Source organism: Carcharhinus amblyrhynchos, chromosome 22, assembly GCF_965287045.1.
Source record: "Carcharhinus amblyrhynchos chromosome 22, sCarAmb.v2.hapA, whole genome shotgun sequence".
NCBI lineage: Eukaryota > Metazoa > Chordata > Chondrichthyes > Carcharhiniformes > Carcharhinidae > Carcharhinus > Carcharhinus amblyrhynchos.
Window position 1 is genome coordinate 40,692,343 of NC_137345.1, and position 12,028 is coordinate 40,704,370.

Sequence of the window (12,028 nt, forward strand, 5' to 3'; positions counted from 1 at the left end):
AGATAATTAACTAGGGGAAAGCCATCTTCAGTGGTTTGAGAAAGGATCTGGTCCAGTTCAACTTGAATCAGAGGTTGGCAGGAACAATGGTATCCAAACAATGGGCTGCCTCCAGAGCAGAGAGAGATTGGGAACAGTTAAAGGGACAGCAAAGAAATCCAGAACTCCTTGGATGACAGAGAGATAGAAATTAAGAAGAAAAAAATTGTGCTGATGACGGATGTCAGGTGGACAATACAACCAAGAACTAGGCTGAATGTAAAAGGTGCAGAGAGGAAGAGAAGAAACAAATAATAGAAGCAAAGAGAGAGTATGAAAAGAGACTGGCAGTTCATGTAGACATTTAAATAGTGAAAAGGTGGTAAAGGATGAATGGAAAAAGGGAATTTATGCTTGAAGAAAGAACTTGCCAAGATATTGAATGAATACTTTGCATCTGCTGCTCAGGTCAAAGTGGAGGTAATTCAGTCACTTGAGTTTAAAATTAATGAGGGGAATTGATATTGGAAATGCTGGGTGCAATCTTCCAGCTCTTCACGCCTGCGAGATCTTTCTGGTCCTGCCATTGGTGGGAGAATCGAGAACCAGAGGGCACAGATTTAAAGTCATTGGCAAAAGAAGCAAGGGTGACACGAGGAGAAACGTTTTCACACAGCGAGCAGTCAGGATCTGAATACACTGGAGTGCAGCGGAGGCAGGTTCAATAGAGGCATTCAAGAGGGGATTGGATTGTTAACTGTAAGGGAAGAATATGCAGGGCCACAGGGAGAAGGCAGGGGAGTGCCAGTAGGTAACTTGCTCCTTCGAAGAGTTGGCACACACGGGACAGGCCGAATGGCCTCCTGTGCTGCAACAATTCTATGATGGGTGATTGGAACCTCTTTAGCCCTGTTGCTGCTGTACTAAGTGCCTGATTTTGTTGCAGATACTGACCCGCAGCTTGTGGACATTCTAAACGAGGCTCGGGCGGAGCTGAAAATCGGCATTCACGGGGCGGAGAAGGTGCGCTACTCCTCTGGCAGGATGGCAATCCTCGGCTTCATCCTACTGCTCCTGGAGATAGTCATAGCCATCATACCATTTGTCACCACCATGGCAGAGAACTCGTTCCCCAAGGTATCCTTCTACCTCCTGGGAATGGTGGCCTTTGCTGTGGCCCTGCTCGCCGGGATTCTCTATGTATTCCATACCATTGAGGTGAAGATGTTGCAAGGCACAGAGGACCAAATGAGGAACGCCATCCAGGCTTTGCAGGAGCGACTGAGCCGTTAGCGGAAGTCAGTGGACATGTGTTTCAGACCAAATTAAGTTGGAGCTGGAGGTTATAATCAGACCTCGCCTGCACAATCTATAGCGAATGCAGATCTGAATGATATTGTGTGATCTCAATCCTGCATGTTAATTATGTGACTTCATTTGTCAAATACATTCCAGATGGCTGTATAGGTCCAGGGGGAACAGAAGCTGGGATTTGATACAATTTAATTGTTTCACTCTATGGAAGACTGATGAAGTGCACTTCCAGTACACAGTAAATCCCCCCCCCCTTCTCCCCCACCTCTTTCCACCCCCCTCCATCTCCACTCTGTTTTTATTCCACCTTATCTGGTTAACTTTTATTTAAGAATGTGAAGACAGTGAATTTGCACAGAAATCCACTGTATCTTAGCTCTGGTTTGTGAAGAGGCCCAGTTTGTAACAGGGAGGTCTGATCTGATGGTGGAAATCTATCCCTCCCCCCATCTCGGCTCCTTCACCAATCCATTTCTTCCTGAAATAATCCTGAGTCAGGAACTGAGGAAGTTTCTGGCGAAGGAGTGTAGGGTTATGTCACTGGACTTGCAATCGGGAGAACGAGTTCCATTCCCAACCGTCCCTTCGTGACGGTTTGAGAAGTTGAATATATTTATAAAACAGCAGTTAAAAGTGACCTTAAAGTTGTTGGATTGTCATAAAAACACAAGGCTCACTAATGTTCCTTAGGGAAGGAAATCTGCTTTCCTTTCCTGTCCTGGTCTGCATGTGACTCCCATCACTCAGCAGTTGAGTTTTTACATTCCTGTAAAATAACCCAGTGAGTCACTCAGTTTTATCAAGTGTTACAAGGAGTTATGGACTCCGGCACTTCAGCAGGAAAGTCCATCCCCACCATTTCAGGGCACCCAGCAGTGGGCCATAAATGCTGACCTTACCTGCATTACCTGAGAGCTGTTAGTGAAGGAATGTCCAGGTGAACATTGCAACCAAAGCTACGCCGGCTCAGCGAAGCCTTCAGGGCCAGACTTGACTTGCGGGTTTTGAGCTGAATGTCAGCACTTATCCCAGAACTGGGAATAAGAACATGATTTTATTCATAGGAGTTTATTTTCTTGCAGTGCAAAAGGGTTTTATCTAGTAATGTTTTATCTAGTAATGGTCAAAACAGTGTTCCTGATCCCCACCCCATTATATCTGCCAAGCCCAGAGTCTTAGTTCCATTTTGGAAATGGTTTTAAGTGCATATAAGGACAAAGAGACTGTTGATCATGTTTTCTTTGACCATGTAAAATTTTACAGTATTTTGGAATGTCCCTCTGGGACATTTAACCTCCAGTGGTTAGTGAAGGACAACAAATAAATATTCAAAAAGAATAGCTGACCCAGAAAACTAACTGAAGGGAATTGGCAGGAGATCTTTCTAATATTGTTCTCATAACTGTTAAATCTCCCAAAAACGTGACCTCACCAGAACTGGGCAGGATTTTACAGCCTCGCTTATCCCGAAAGAGTAAAACCCCACCTGAGATTAACGGACCTTTCCATGGTCCTCCCCTCGCTTGCTCCAATTCCCGTGGTGGGTGGGACAGTAAAATTCCCGCCTTTGTGTTCATTTGAGTGTCTTTAGAGATTTAATTCTTCCCAAATAACCTTCAATTCCATCCTTAAATAGATGTTTATACATGGTTTTAAATGCATTGAGAGATAACTGCTTTTGTTTCAAGCCTATTCAAGATGTCATCTATTTTGGGATAGAAAAAAATATATTTCATGTCCCAAGTCTTGCTTGAACTTTTCTGGTTCTAATTCACAGCTTTGGAATCAATGAGCTCTTCCCGTGCTTGCACAGACTGACTAGAGTTAGTCATTCTGCTTTGATTGACTCTTGGAGATTTTATGGTATGATTTCCTGCCTCTAGCTGTCTATCCCCAAACTGTAACCATTGCTTTTCCTCCATGCCCATCCTCACTGCACACTCCGTCCCCAAAGTCTATAGAATGGGACTGGGGGAGACAGTGGCTTGCTGGTAATGTTACTGGACTACTAATTCCAAGACCCCAGCTAATGCTCTGGAGACAAGGGTTCGGATCCCACTATGGCATCTGGTGGAATTGAAATTTAATTATTAAAATCTGGAATTATAAAGTTAGTCTCAGAAATAACCATGACAACTATACTCAATTGTTGTTAAAAAAAAAATCTGATTCATCAATGCCCTTTAGGGAAGGAAATCTGCTGTCCCTACCTGGTCTGGCCTACATGTGATTCCAGAGCCACAGCAATGTGGTTGACTCTTAACTGCTCTCTGAAATGGCCCCTCAGTTCAGGGGCAATTGGGGATGGGCAATAAATGCTGGTCTTGCCAGCGATGCCCACTTCCCATGAAAGAATAAGTTGTCAGCATCCCATTGGAGAATTGCTACAATCAGATAAGCAGCCTTTTACCCATCTCTGATAATTTTATGAAGTGATTAATGGTGGTAGTTTTTTTTGAAAATATGAGAATAAGTACAATCAATGGTTTTGTTCCTGGGTTTCTGATAGGAGTTTAATCTTTAATTCTTTGTCACTAAGGTTTGACAACTGAATGCACCATCCAGCCCTACTGGCTACATTAAAACTTTAGGTCTGCCTTCTCTCTCTCAATGCCGTTAACGTAACTGTATCGAGACAGAAAGTGCCTATTGAGTTAATCAGCAAATGAGAGTTTGAGTTGCCTATTTACAATAAATAAAACATCCATGACCTTCAATGTAAGATATATTGTTATTATAATGTGAGCCCTGCCCATGCGCTGGGCGGGAATTTTTGATGCAGTTGACGCTGATAGACTTTATATTGGATCGTGTAACCAGCATGCACTGAAGGATTGCTTGAAACAATGCCTTGAAGAAATGTTATTTTATCCATGTGTTTGCATGTTTTTTACTCAATGTATAAAATTATGGATGGTGAAGGAAGCACTTGTTGAAAAATGTGAGCAAATCTTTTGGTTGGATCCTGTTCCTCATAATTCAAGCACTGGAGAGATTGTGTTCAGTAACTAAAAGCTGATCTGTAAATAGAACGGGTACGGTTTCTGTCACAGTACCTCCTCTGAGTGGAAATGTATGCCTTAGTGTTGCAGTCTCAGATAGGCCTCAGTGAAACACCTGAGAACAAGAATGTAGTGGGACTACCTGGTTGTGGGCAAACATGCTTCGACCCGAACTTCAGTTTGGGGTGGTTATGGAATTGCAGAGCTGTGTGCTCAGTCCCAGACTGCTGACCTATCCATAGCATGTGGTACAGTGGTATATAACAATCCAATCCAGTGCCTAACTCTTGAAATGTTGTGGTTTCCCCACTGCTCTTGGCCATAAACAGCCAGACACTGGGCATCATGGTAGTTGTGGTTCCACACATATTCCTTAACTACTGGCCCATTTCTTCCCTCAGACCCAATCCATCACGTAGGGGAATGCTGTTGCTTTCAATAAGGCATTCCTGCACAGCCACATGAGTCTTGACTCCCAAGAGTATGATTCAACACTCCTTAAATATCTGTTTGGAGGCGGGTATCTATTCTGATCAATAAGATAGATGGGGAGTGTGTCTATCATCATTGTTGGGTACTTGGTAGCTGCCTCAAGCACACCTAGGCATAGGACCATGTTACGTGGTGAGAGGTTCTTCCCTTTCCCAATGATATGCCCAAATCTCAAATATATTACCTCCTCCAAAAAATGAGTCATTGTCATTCCCCATACTTGAGTGGCACAGTGGTTAGCACTGCTGCTTCACAGCACCAGGGACTCGAGTTTGATTCCAGCCTTGGGTGACTGTGTGCAGCTTGCACCTTCTCCCCTTACTTGGGTGGGTTTTCTCCCACACTCCAAAGATGTGCTGGTTAAGTGGATAGGCCATGTTGAATTGCCCCTTAGTGTCTCAGGATGTGTAGGTTGGATGGATTAGGGGGCTATGGGGATAGGACCTGGGTAAGATGCTCTTTTGGAGAGTTGGTACAGACTCAATTGGCCTGAATGGCTTCCTTCTGCATTGTAGGGATTCTATGATAAACTAGCCATCTCTGAGCAAAGTTGCCAATTTCTTGATAAATTGGGTACCCTTTTAAACAATGATGCCATACTCATTTGGATGAGACTGGTCAGAAAGCTCTCAAGTGCGACCCTTTCAGCCAACACAAGAGGCCTTCATTCTGTCAGGCTGGGCTAACTTTGAACTAACCTGATGTCTAACGTACTCCTCCACACTGATAGACAATACTCAGAAGGGGGGAGGGGGGAAAAATCATTGGTTTAGACTGGAAATAACTAGTATTGTTTTGTATATATCTATATGTGTTGAGTGTACACCAGGCAGCTCCATCCTAAAAGAACATTCAATTCTAATTAGTAATAGGTGCACTGTGTTAGAAAACCAGTTTGTGCTGGAACACTTTTAATTTAGCAGTGACTGCAGAGATAGGTTCCTGTGTGCTGTACAGCAACCTGAAATCGAGAACCCATCTCATTTGCATTATGTGTTGGGCCTAATTCTTAGGAGCTGATTAGTCTCAGGAAGACTTAAAAAAACCCATTCCATCAGCTCTTTCTGATCCATTTGTTACAGCTGATTTTACTGTGAACTTATTTGCTGTAATAAATGGTTGTGCAGCTTGCAAGAACATGATAAAACTTGTCTTTTTCTTTTCTATATCCCAGGCCATACAATGGCAAATTAGAGTTTGATTTCTGTGGATAAATTCAACTGGATGCTTGCAACCAAAAGTTGTTAGTTGTGTATCTGATTTGTCAACATTACATGTCTCGTTTGTATCACAATGAGTCAGTGATATTAAAACACTGCCTTCTGATTTAGCCCCAAGCTCCTCATACTCCCTCAGCAGAATCTCTTTCCAAATCTTACTGATGTGGACCTCAACTACTGGATCCTTCCCCTCCCACTCTAACTTCCTGTCCAGCCTCAAGGAGATGCCCTTAACCTGGCACTGGGCAGGCAACACATCCTTTGGGGTTCATGCTGCCATCCGCAGGAAACAATGTCTACCACCCGCAACAATATTATCCCCTACTCCAACTAGGTTCCACTTCACTGCCCCACTTGAATGTCTTACTGAAACATGGTGCTGTAGTAAATTGGCAAACGAATAAATAGAGGAGTCTTACCTACACACTGACTTCTCTTTCAAATCTTCCCTGCCAGTGTTATCCACACCCCACCTTTCCCAGAGACATTAACACCTTGCCTATATGGCCATCATTCATTGATGAGACTTGCTATGAAGGCGTTCCTGTTTCACTCCACACCCCATGCACTTCCAGTAACTGGACAATAATCAGGAGGGATAATTTTATTTGCTTATCCCCCTCCTCCTAGGGTGTTGACACCAATTGTGTCCTTATTCTTGGTCCAGTTGACAGAACCTTGCCTAGCACTACAGCCCTGCTCCCCTCCCCTCACCACAACCCAACCTCACCAGCAAGTTCCCTGATTCAAGGGCTGCAATCTAGCGACCCTATTCACCATGAATGCAAATCCCACTGAGAGCACTGAATCTTTGCGAGAGCTAAAATGGGATTTGTGTCAGAGAAATTGCAGTTTGAGATCTTCCCCATGCCACTGCTGCTGATGTGATTAGGCTCATGCCCAGTGTGGGAGTGAACCTGATTTCCATTCATTTCAATACATTTAATATCATTCAAAGGCTTGATGTTGAAGCATCTGCACACGATGCTTCCTCTCACTGGGCGATCTGACGTCAGTCTGGTGTGAATCAAGCAAAAGCTAATTGTGAAGATCATGCCCAGGAAGTGGAGGTGTCAGAAGGCCCCAGGGATTGAGGGAGATGGATGAGATTGCCACCTGGCACCCTGGCATTGACTCTTGCCATATGGCCAGTGCCAATTGAGTACATGAAGGAGCAGTGCCTAGGGGACTCTGACGGGGGAGGGGTGGGGGGTGGGGGGGGGCGGTTATAAGTCTGGGGTTCCCCTTTTGTATGATGGGTGGGGGATAGGGAAGAACCCTGAGGACAGCACAGGTCTGGTGGAGGAGGGGGAGAGAACCCCATTGTTGGTGTTGTACTTGGAGGGGGGGTGGGGGGTGGGGGGGTCTGATCTCCGTAGGTGCCTTTTAAAAATGGCACCTCATTCTTGGCATCCCAGTGTTGCTGATGTGTTTAGGTCCCGCCCTGCCAGCTGGCTATGTGATCTCATCAGTCTCTGAAACTGCACAGAATCACAAAATGCTACAGTGCAGAAGCGACTCTTCGGCCCATTGAGTCTACACCAATGCGTGAAATGCCTTGACCTTCCCACTTAACCTCACTTGCCAGCACTTGACGCACAGCCTGGAATGTTATGGCATACCAAGTACTCATCCAGGTACTTTATAAAGGATGTGAGGCATCCCGCCTCCACCACCCTCCCAGGCAGCTCATTCCAGACTGTCACCACCCTCTGGGTTAAAAAGGTTTTTCTTCAAGTCGCCCCCAAACTTTCCATGCCTCACTTTTAACTTTTGTCTCCTCGTAACGGACCCTTCAACTAAGGGGAAACCATCCTGTCCTTGCCTCTCAGAATCTATCAGGTCATCCCTCAGTCTTCTCTGCTGCAGGTGTGAGAATGACAAGTTGCATGTAGCTTTTTTTCACCTAATCCAACACTCTGCACGTTTGGGAAAATGCCACCCACCCAAAGTATTTGCTTTAAAGCCCCTCCTCATTCAAACTTTAATTCCACATAAAAGGGAATCATTTGGCTCCAGTCAACTTACAAGGAACTTGCTACAGATTTAAAGATCACTCAATCTAGGCTCCAGCTGGTATTTTCAGGTGTCAAACTGACGAACCTCGATGGTGAGAAATATTGAGCATTAGAAATCTACAGCATATCTGTCAACATCTAATCCAGAGAGAGCCCCAGCTAAAAACTTGCTGTTTCCAATGCTAGTCTACACCGTTGTGCATTTTTAGCATGAAGTTTATCATTTAGGTTTTGAATTATTGATGCAAATAAATCACAGCTGATAAACTAATTAAAAAAATGCAAAAAAAATTTCTCAGCAGCCCTTGATGAATGTATTTTACAGAACACTCAGATAATCATCCTGCTATTCCATTTCCAATATATACTCTTGTAAAAGCCAGGCATGCATGGCGTTACTCAAACTGGGTTTAATTTCCTCTGCTATTCCTGGCAAGCATTCAGTGTCATTCTTGTTTTGGATGCCTTTACACAATTATTGAGCTGTTGCCATTGCTTTCTACTTCAACGTGAAAGCCTCTGTGCGGTGTTTGTTAACAGATGACATTAATAAAAGGAACAGTGCATTCCAAGTTGATCCCACACTGTGCTAATAATGCCGGCTAATATGTCGCAGAGGGCTATGCAAATTAACGAGGGGAGATTTACATCCATGTTGCTGCTGCAGGAATGGGATGGTATTTTGGCATTCAGTCTGCCTGCACAAGGTGTCAACTAAACATAGCTGCTTCAACTCCAAATAAACTGAAAGATTAAGATACCAGAAGCAGCAACTTTGAAATTGTTGAGCAAATGGTTATCACACTGTCCATTATAAACATGGATATTTTAACTGGCAGTAATTGTAACCGCTCATCTTTCCACACTTAATGATGGCATCGACTATCACAGCAACTAATCCCTGCTGCAAGTGGTTCAAATGCTGCATGCAATAATTGTATTGGAGCAATTGGGTAAAGTGTGACCTTTTGACTAAAATTCCTTTAGAATCCCTACAGTGCAGAAGGAGGCCATTTGGCCCATCAAGTCTGCACTACTCTTGGAAAGAGTATCTTACCCAGCCAGCCACCTCCCCCCCCCCCAGCCTATAACCATAACCCTGCACCCTGCACATTTCCCATGGCTCATATCCTTAACCTACACATTTTTGGACTCTAAAGGACAATTTAGCATGGACAATCCACCTAACCTACACATCCTTTGAACACTAAGGGACAATTTAGCATGGCTAATTCCTCTACCTACACACCTTTGGATACTAAGGGACAATTTAGCATGCCCAATCCACCTAACCTGCACATCTCTGGACTGTGGAAGGAAACTGGAGCATCTGGAGGAAACCCACACAGACACAGGGAGAATGTGTAAATTCCACACAGTCACCCAAGGCCAGAATTGAACCCAGGTCCCTGGTGCTGTGAAGTGCTAACCACTGTGCTGCCTCTTACAATGCTGGTGTCTTTTCTAATTCTGGTGGCATCGTGCTGAATGAATGCATTCCCACCAAGTGAAGAGAGGTGCTAATGGCGATCACTGGGGGGAACGGAATAGCAGAACGCGTCTTCAAACAAGTTATACTGAAGCTGACTGAAGGTCACATGACAGGTTAGGTTCCATCACATTAACCTCAAAACACTTTTCAGACCAGAGACTTGGAAGTTCCTTTTTATTCAGCACTTACAATGCACAGAATTAACAAAACATACACTATTCTCAATGCACGGTTGATGTAGAATCCAACCAATGAGTTTTTTTTTTACAATGGAGCTTGATTAAACAGGGAATATCCATGATGAGCATAAGAACATAAGAACATAAGAAATAGGAGCAGGAGTCGGCCATCTAGCCCTTCGAGCCTGCCCCGCCATTCAATAAGATCATGGCTGATCTGTCGTGGCTCAGTTCCACTTTCCCACCCTCTCCCCATAACCCTTAATCCCCTCTCTTATCAAAAACCCATCAACCCGCGTCTTAAAAATATTTAGCGAGGCAGCCTCCACCAAATGTGTGAGTGTGTATTGCTGGGTACAATTCCAATAACCTAGCGCAGTTTGAGCTGTGCTAAAGGCAAAGGCTGTGTTACTCATTTGTATGAGAAGATTCCTGGGTACCGTGTCTTTGTGCAGTGCCAGCTCTGGGGTAAAGCAGACTGTAGCTCCCTTTCATAATCAAAAACTTGATGCCAGTCAGATAAAGCACAGCATTTCAAATGAGGAGAAAATCTTGAATGGAATGTTTGAGAACAAACCATTTTGAGAATTTCTGATGGAAACCAAAATCTATTTGCAATTTACTTAAGGCAGAAAAATGTCTGAGGTAAAGCTGCGGGTTTATCTCCTTCTTCCTGGCTTCTGATCCTCCAACATACTGCAAACAACGAACAGCGTGGGTGAGAGAGACAGGCCGGGGGTCCCGGGCTGAGCAACAAAATGTCCTCACTTGCTCAGTACACTAAGAGGAAGGAGCCTCAGTGATGAGGCCTGATTGCTAAATTATAAATTACTGGGAAATACTCCAGAATTCACTTCAGTAAATATAGAAGCTGAGGTGTTCTCCATGGAGGTTCAAAGGTAAGGCTTTTCCGCTGGATTACCTCTTCAATTGGAGTAATCTCGGGCCACTTGAAATTAACAGACTACCTTCATACCCAAGAGATGGAGGCGGCCGGGGTGAGGTCTTTGGCTGCTGCCCCCGGCACCACGACCACACGTTGTTCCTGTTCCTCGAGTCTCTGCTGCTCCAGGAATGTGACCAGCTTGTCCCTCATCTTGACCACCTCAATCATTTCCTTGAAAATCCTCTCCTCCTCATGAAGGTCCTTCTGTGTCTTCCTCGATTCTGTTGGGCAAAGAGGCAATGGTGGTCAGCATGTCAGAAGATGTAAGAAATAAGACTCTGGGCAGGACTTTCCTGTCCTGGAAAATCACGCTGGAAGTCAAAAAGCCCATCAAATTATCCATCCCTTCTGCTGTGATTCCTGCCGTGGACGGGGCACCTGAAAATGTATTTACAGACAGCTTCTTTTCCATTCCCCCAGTCTGCCATCACATAAGTTACCCACAAACATGTTTATAGACTGGTCATTAATTGCCGATGTCCTTCAGAATTCGATGTGGCTTGAATGTAGATTGTCTGCATCAAACCGCATCCCTGTCTGTCAGTGGAAGCCAGTTTAGGGGGTCTTCCCATGTTACTGACTATTATAGGGTGACTGGTTTCCTTTCTCCTCCTCATGGGGAAGCAGCCAGCCTTTACACATCAATTCCTTATTGTTTATGGGGGTCAGTTTAGCTCAGTTGGCTGGTTAGCTGGTTCGTGATACAGAGTGATACAACAGTGTGCGTTCAACTCCTGTAACAGTTGAGGTTATTCAGGAAGGTCCCACCTTCTCTACCTTGCCTGAGATGTGGTGACCCTCAGATTAAAACAGCACCAGTCACCTTTCCCCTTCAAAGCCTATGGTTACCTGGACTATGGCGACTTTACCTTTTTACCTTATTGTGTAAAAAGGAGCTAGGGAACTCATTGATTGAAAAAGGTGTGATTCCTTGTCTGATCATTCACTGATTTCCATTGGATTGTATCTGATTAAGGATATGCAGCACGGCTTTGTAAAGGGGAAGTCTTGCCTTATGAATCTGGTAGAATTTTTTGAGGTGGTGACAAAAACGGTCAATGAAGAACGAGCCATTGATGTCATCTATATGGATTTCAGTAAGGCGTTTGACAAAGTCCCTCACGGTAGGTTGGTAGAAAAGATTAAGGCTCGTGGGATACGTGGCCAGGAATGTAGATGGGTAGAGAACTGGCTTGCAAAGAGGAGACAGAAAGTAGTAGTGGAGGGGTCCTTTTCTAGCTGGAGGTCTGTCACTAGTGGTGTGCCACAGGGCTCAGTACTGGGACCTCTTCTCTTTGTAGTGTATATAAATGACTTGGAAGAGGGAGTAAGTGGTGTGATCAGCAAATTTGCTGATGACATCAACATGGCTGGATTGGCAGGCAG

General features: G+C 44.4%; 2 protein-coding genes across 8 annotated transcripts in view; one reads left to right on the forward strand and one right to left on the reverse strand.

Moving 5' to 3' along the window:
• The window catches only part of LOC145357086 (sphingomyelin phosphodiesterase 2-like), a 78,607-nt gene extending 72,501 nt beyond the window's left edge, over positions 1 to 6,106 (forward strand). For all 5 annotated transcript variants that reach the window (XM_080210188.1, XM_080210189.1, XM_080210187.1 and 2 more), the window contains exon 11: positions 926 to 6,106. In XM_080210188.1, coding sequence (XP_080066314.1) covers positions 926 to 1,272 — 347 coding nt within the window. In that variant the 3' untranslated portion in view covers positions 1,273 to 6,106. The remainder of the gene's footprint in view (positions 1 to 925) is intronic.
• A 3,842-nt stretch (positions 6,107 to 9,948) lies between these two features.
• LOC145357087 (F-actin-monooxygenase mical1-like) overlaps positions 9,949 to 12,028 on the reverse strand; it is a 119,979-nt gene continuing 117,899 nt past the window's right edge. For all 3 annotated transcript variants that reach the window (XM_080210194.1, XM_080210192.1, XM_080210193.1), the window contains one exon: positions 9,949 to 10,863. In XM_080210194.1, the coding sequence (XP_080066320.1) occupies positions 10,667 to 10,863 (197 nt within the window). In that variant the 3' untranslated portion in view covers positions 9,949 to 10,666. The remainder of the gene's footprint in view (positions 10,864 to 12,028) is intronic.